This window comes from Mustela nigripes, chromosome 16, assembly GCF_022355385.1.
Source record: "Mustela nigripes isolate SB6536 chromosome 16, MUSNIG.SB6536, whole genome shotgun sequence".
Classification (NCBI taxonomy): Eukaryota; Metazoa; Chordata; class Mammalia; order Carnivora; family Mustelidae; genus Mustela; species Mustela nigripes.
In genome coordinates, this window is record NC_081572.1 from 14,682,567 (window position 1) to 14,689,448 (window position 6,882).

At 40.8% G+C, this 6,882-nt stretch overlaps 1 protein-coding gene across 2 annotated transcripts in view; it reads right to left on the bottom strand.

Moving 5' to 3' along the window:
* MAP3K3 (mitogen-activated protein kinase kinase kinase 3) overlaps positions 1-6,882 on the bottom strand; it is a 62,138-nt gene that overhangs the window by 31,980 nt on the left and 23,276 nt on the right. For both annotated transcript variants that reach the window (XM_059380057.1, XM_059380058.1), the window contains one exon: positions 1,815-1,914. In XM_059380057.1, coding sequence (XP_059236040.1) covers positions 1,815-1,914 — 100 coding nt within the window. The remainder of the gene's footprint in view (positions 1-1,814; positions 1,915-6,882) is intronic.

Genomic DNA, 6,882 nt, shown 5'->3' on the forward strand with positions numbered 1-6,882 from the left:
TGTTTTTGTTTTTGTTTTTTTGAGAGAGGGAGCGAGCATGTGCTATTGGGGGGCTGGGGGAAAAGAGGGAGAGCAAGAATCTTAAGCAGGCTCCACACCCAGAGTGGAGACTGATGCAGGGCTCGATCTTACAACCCTGAGATCATGACCTGAGCCAAAATCAAGAATCAAACACTTAACCCACTGAGCCACCCAGGCGCCCCTCATATCCTGTATTTCAAATGTTTTAGTTTACATACTTTAAAATACTTATATCTGCATTACTTATTAACTATAGAGTTAGTGGTTTATTTTCCAAATTTGTTGTATTTCTAAAATTCGTTCAAAACATAAAAGATCAGACGGTCTTGTTTTTGTTAGCTATTTAGCAATATACCCAATTGTAATTATACATTTTGTATAAAGGGGACCAGGGAGTTTTTAGCCAACAAATCACAGCTTCTATAGATTTCAGCCCCCAAACTATGGAAGAAATGTCTTTTTTAATTCCCCTCGAGCTGAAGGGTTTGTTTGATTAAATATAGTTGACATGTGTCACATTAGTTTTAGGCATATAACACAGTGATTCAACAAGTCCCCACCTTATGCTAGGCTGACCATAAGCGTAGCCCCCATCTGTGGCCATACCGCTGACTATATTCCTTATGCTGTACCTTTTATCCCACGATTTATTCATTCCATAATTGGAGGCTTGTATCTCCCACTTCCCTTCACCCATTCTGCCCATCCCCCACCCCTCTGCTAATCATTAGTTTGTTCTCTGTATTTATGGGTCGGTTTCTGCTTTTTCCTTTATTTACTCTCTTGTTTTCTGTTTTAAATTCTACATACAACTGAAATCAAATGGTATTTGTCTTTCTCTGTCTGACTTATTTCACTTAACATAGTACCGTCTAGGTCTATTTATGTTGTTGCACTTTTTTTTTTTTTTTACAGCTGAGTAATATTCCACTGTATATACACACCACAGCTTCTTTACCCATTCATCTATTAATGGACGCTTGGGTTGCTTTATGGAGGTGATTCTTAACTCTTCAACCAATAAAACAAAACTACACAGTTTCTCAAAGAGCCAGGATGTTGCCTGGGTTTCCTGTCTTGCCCTCCAACTCAGTTCCCTCAAGATGCACACTCTTTACTAGGCATCAACACACTGCCTCTCACACTAATGCAAAGCACCAGCCCAAGCAGCAGACTGTAGCCTCTCGTACCTTTCCTGGAGCTGGGAAAGCAGCCAAGTAATTGACATTCAAAAGAATTCCATCCTGGGTGATATTCAAAGTATGAAAAAATAAGGACTAGAGGAGTGGAGGACAGGAGAAGGAAGAGTTAAAGAAATCACTCAGGCAGGTGCTAACTTTGGAAACAAGCTACAGCTGGTAGTTAAACTCTGAGAGAAGAATCCAGCATTTATGACTGTCAATATAGGAACTACCCACCAGTTTTCCACACCTCTCCAGCCCCTCCTAAACTTCTGCTTCTTGTTAAGCCTGCGCTAGAAAGAAAAAGATAAGCTACAAAACGTCAAGGAGACGATATAAGCCCTGGCCCTGGTACCACAGCTGATTCCACTGTGGAGTATTAGAGCTACTGGCACTGAATGAGCAGGAGAATGGAAACAGCTATGTCATCTCCCATGTAGTAAAAACCATAAATCCCAGAATGACTGGAATTAAGAAAAGAGGCTCCAGAAAATGAAAACCTGCAGATGACACTAGAGGAACAAACTAAAAAGATCCTCAGTGAAGCAGGAAGAAAAAAGGTAGTCAGCTGTCACCCTTCCTTGTTCCCACACCATCCATCTAGTCTCTTACCTCATTGTTCATGTAATGCAGATCAAGAGGCTGCCCAAACACTGTTGTCACCTTGTGTTCCACATCTTCATATCTCACAGGCCGGCTGAACGGTATAATTCTGAAGAGAAATAGGAAGCGTGGTTAATTGTATATTTTAAAAGTCAGATATGGAAAGCTAGGACTTGTGAGTGATATCTTCCTGTTTTTTTAAACACAGAATTCTCTTTTTCTCCTTCACATAGCTTGCCTTTCTGTTCCTTTTCTTCTCCTAACCATCTTATTTTTTTCACCCTTCTTCTGAGCATCACAAGCACTGTTCAATCCCAATCGATAAGCTTTCACTTCAGTTCAGATCTGTCAATGACAGTTCAGTATCAAAGCAGGACACCCGGATTTAAAAACAAGGTTCCAAAGACTCCTGTTAGGAAGAAAACCTGGAGATTGGAGCAGCGTTCCTGAAAACATGGTCTTAACTCCAAAATGACTCAACTCCAGGACTTGAAAGGTCTTTTCCATTGCTGATGCCAGAGGAATCTCAATGCTAATTATCCTCGGAATTGAGATTTCCTACCTCAGAGTCAAAGGAATTACCTTTGATTTGGCTATATGCCCAAAGTTTTCTTAACTAGTGACACATATGATCATATAAGTAGTGTTGATACTGACACTTTTCTAGAGAGACTCATTAGGTCAGTTCAAAGAACTATTTCTATAAATAGAGATTAGAGCAAGAACTTGTTCAAAGAGGTGTTAAAATTATTTGTCAATTAAACATAGCAAAATGTAAAAGTGGGGATAGATGATATATACAAAATGAATGAAATACAGAAGAATGAAATAAACAAAAAATTGGCAAAATGTTAATAATATTGAAGCTGCATTTCAAGTTAGAAGGATTTAGTGTGATATTCTCCCTACTTTTGTGTGTATTTGAAATTTTCAGAATAAAAAGTTTTAATGAATATGTTAGGTTGAACTACATGATATGGCTGGTAGTTAACAATTTTTGATACAACAGTGGCAATTTCATACAGTTCCAACCCAATACTTTAAAACTTAAATCCTTAAGACAAAAATAAGCAAAGAGATAAATGAAACAAGAGAGTATTAGAAAGAAACTCATATATATATATATATATTCCATATATACAGAAGAAAGTATAGGATTAAAGAAACACTGGAGTGGGGAAGGTCTTCCTAAGCATTACATAAAATACAGAAGACAAGAAGATAGATTTGACAACAAAAATTTGAAGATTTATTTATTTATGAGAGAGAGAATGCACATGCCAGCAGGGGGAGAGGCAGAGGGAGAGGAAGAAAGTCCTCAAGCAGATTCCCCACTGAGCACAGAGCCCGACACAGGGCTCCATTCCAAAACCCTGAGATTACAACCTGAGCCAAGATTAAGACTGGGACACTCAACAGACTGAGCCACCCAGATGTGCCCGACAAGAAAACTTTAAACTTCTGATAGCAAAATGAGCCATCAACAAAGTTGAAAAACAAACACCAAGTTTGGGGGGGGGGGGGAATCCTTGCAAAATCAGTAAGATGAAGATAAACAACCCAACAAAAACATGGGCAAAGGATATGCTGACAAAATTCAAAGAATTATGAATGGCTAATAAACACGTGAAGTTATGTTTAATATGATGGGGGAAATGCAGATCAAAACCACCTTCATCTCTTGGCAGCCTAGACTGGATGAAATTGGACCAGTGCTGGGCAGCAGAGCAGCACTCACACCTGGGGCCTCTACAGTCCGCACCCTCCTTGATGCTGAGAAGTGTATGGTTCTTTTACATCTTCTCTGCTCCCCCTGAGTGGAAAGTGTTATAACCAGAGGAAGGAGCAATAAGCCACAGGAGAGAGGATCTAAGCCACTGGATTTTAATGGAATCTGACCAGATAATTTCTTAAACGCTCTTCTGTGCCAAGCTGGCACAAATAAGTGGGCAGCAAATAAATTTCATCATCAAGAATTGTGCTCTTCAATATGTGGCTAGTTTCAGATCAAACTAATTAAAATTACCTGTTAGATTGGTTCCTCGGTCTCAACACACTGCAAGTGCTCACTAGCCATATGTGACCAGTGGCCATCGTACTGGGCAACACAGGTATATAACATTTACATTATAGCATAAAGTTCTTCTCACATTGATATCAACCGTAGTCTATCTTATCCTTTACACAAAGCCTAACATCTCAGAAAGATAATTTCTCCATAAGTTTTCCTTCATTCATTACCACCTTTCATTTTTGTAAATTATTCTGCTGAATACAGTAGTTTATATCCCACCTGAAAATCCATCCATATTTTAATCCTTGTATGCTTTTTTCCCCTTAAATCAACTGTTCCAGGGAGTGATACTGTTAGATTCTTTTTTTTTTTTAATTTATTTATTTGATAGACAGAGAGAGATCACAAGTAGGTGGAGAGGCAGGCAGAGAGAAGGGCAAAGCAGGCTCTGCTGAGCAGAGAGCCCGATGTGGGACTCGATCCCAGGACCCTGAGATCATGACCTGAGCCGAAGGCAGAGGCTTAACCCACTGAGCCACCCAGGCACCCCAATACTGTTAGATTCTATCTAGGTAGGGGTTACATAGACATAGGCATTTTCTGGAGTCTTTTAAGAGAATGGCTTCCCATTAATTCCTAATAGCAAATCAAAACCCCTTCATCAGGACCCCAGCAACAGTCTTTCTGAACAAAATACCAGAAGACTTTTTGGATGTCCCTAGCACACTGCTAGAAAAGGATCAGACTCAAATAAGTTCTCCTGCATTTGGTCTGGTGATGAGGCATTCAAAACCTCCTTTAAAAGCAGCCCCAAAGTCAAGATCAGAAACCAGGACTCTCAGGTTTGGTAAGATCTAAGCTGCGGCCATCACAATGAATAACAGGCATTTTTAGCCAGTGCTTCAAAGAGGGGCCAAACACCGATGACAACCACCCCCATCACTGTCCAGACAGGAAGATTTTCAAAGGGAGGAAATCTGAATCTATAGTCCTCCTCTTCTATCCTCCTGGAGCTAAAAGGGAAAAGCATTAAGAACCTGGTTCCTACCCTTCCAAAGTAAAGAGAAACAGAATGGGTACCTGGCATAGATGAATGGAAAAAGTCACTATTTCTTTTCTCTTTTCTATACATTCTAATTCTCTAAGGGCCTACTACATTTAGATAGATACTACCCATATTCCCCTGCAAAAAGTAAAGAAAACCCACAATAATATTCTCTACAAAAATCCCAAGACTTGAAACACATGAAACCAGAGCTATCTGGCACAGAGTAGTTTGAACTTGGCTTCCCTGCACGAACTTTATAAGGTAGGTCCTCAATTCCACACACAGTACGCAAACAGTGAAATGCCATGGCTCCTGAAAACAGCTCCATAGAAAGAGAATGCACAGTTTTTTAAATCTTGATACCAACACTCTGCTGCTCAAGGCCATTCCTGCCTGACCACCTTAAATATTTGTGGTTTCGATCTGGCAGCTTCTCTGAAACTAAACACATACACTTTCTCAGTGCAAGTCTGCTCACTAACACTGCATACCACTTTAGGAACAGGAATTCAGGAGAGGGTAACTGCATCACTAACTCCAACACAATTGAGCTTTTGATTTCGTATCTACTTCTGAAAACTCTCTGCTGCTCTGAGTTTGACAACCCCTCCAAAGCCCCATCATTCCAGAAGTGTGAAAAGCAGCAACAATGAAGTGACAACTGAACTTTCCTGCTACTGGCAGGACACAGGATAAGCAGCTGGAGACAGAGCTCAGAAGACTTTCCTCCCTCTAGGCCTGAAACAGCCCTAGAATCCACATGGCAGCAGCACAACTAAGGCTCTGCAGATCACAGTGTATCCACCCAGCATCCTCTGGCAACCTTGAAGGCTTGTGAATATACCTTTTTAAGGGAGAACAGCAGCCGTATATCTGGACCCATGCTAAGAAGTTTGGAGGCACTAAGGTCCTGCGGTGGGACCTATATAGTACAAGAAGCTTATTCTCATGGGTATGTTCTTCACATTTCCAAATGCTCAAAGGGAAAAGGAGGGCATCAATGGGAGAGAAGTGCACAGCAGGGAGCAGATACCTAAAAGCACACTTAGGCACATATATGCCACATGCATGCACACACAGGATTCTAATTATCCATGACCAGAGTTCTATAGGCTTCTTGAAGTTTTTCCTTGGGATGACTGGGTGGCACAGTCAATTAAATGTCTGACTCTTGGTTTTGGCTCAGGGGTCCTGGGATCAAGCCCTGCATCAGGCTCTGTACTCGGCATGAAGTTTGCTTGGGATTCTCTCTCTCCCTCTGCCCTGCTTGTTTGTGCTGTCTCTTTCTCTCTCTCAAATGAATAAATAAAATCTTAGGGAAAAAATAAAAGTTCTTCTCAAGAGGTACCTGGCTGGCTCTGTTGGTGGAGCATGTAACTCTTGATTTCGGGGGTGTGAGTTCAAGCCTCATGTTGGGTGTAGAGATTACTTAAAAATAAAATCTTTTTTTTTTAATTTTTAATTTTTATAAACATATATTTTTATCCCCAGGGGTACAGGCCTGTGAATTGCCAGGTTTACACACTTCACAGCACTCACCAAAGCACACACCCTCCCCAATGTCCATAACCCCACCCCCCTTCTCCCAACCCCCCTCTCCCCAGCGACCCTCAGTTTGTTTTGTGAGATTAAGTCACTTGGTTTGTCTCCCTCCCAATCCCATCTTGTTTCATTGATTCTTCTCCTACCCACTTAAGCCCCCATGTTGCATCACCACTTCCTCATATCAGGGAGATCATATGATAGCTGTCTTTCTCCGCTTGAGTTATTTCACTAAGCATGATACGCTCTAGTTCCATCCATGTCGCAAATGGCAAGATTTCATTTCTTTTGATGGCTGCATAGTATTCCATTGTGTATATATACCACATCTTCTTTATCCATTCACCCGTTGATGGACATCTAGGTTCTTTCCATAGTTTGGCTATTGTGGACATTGCTGCTATAAACATTCGGGTGCACGTGCCCCTTTGGATCACTACATTTGTATCTTTTTTTTTTTTTTTTTTTTTTTT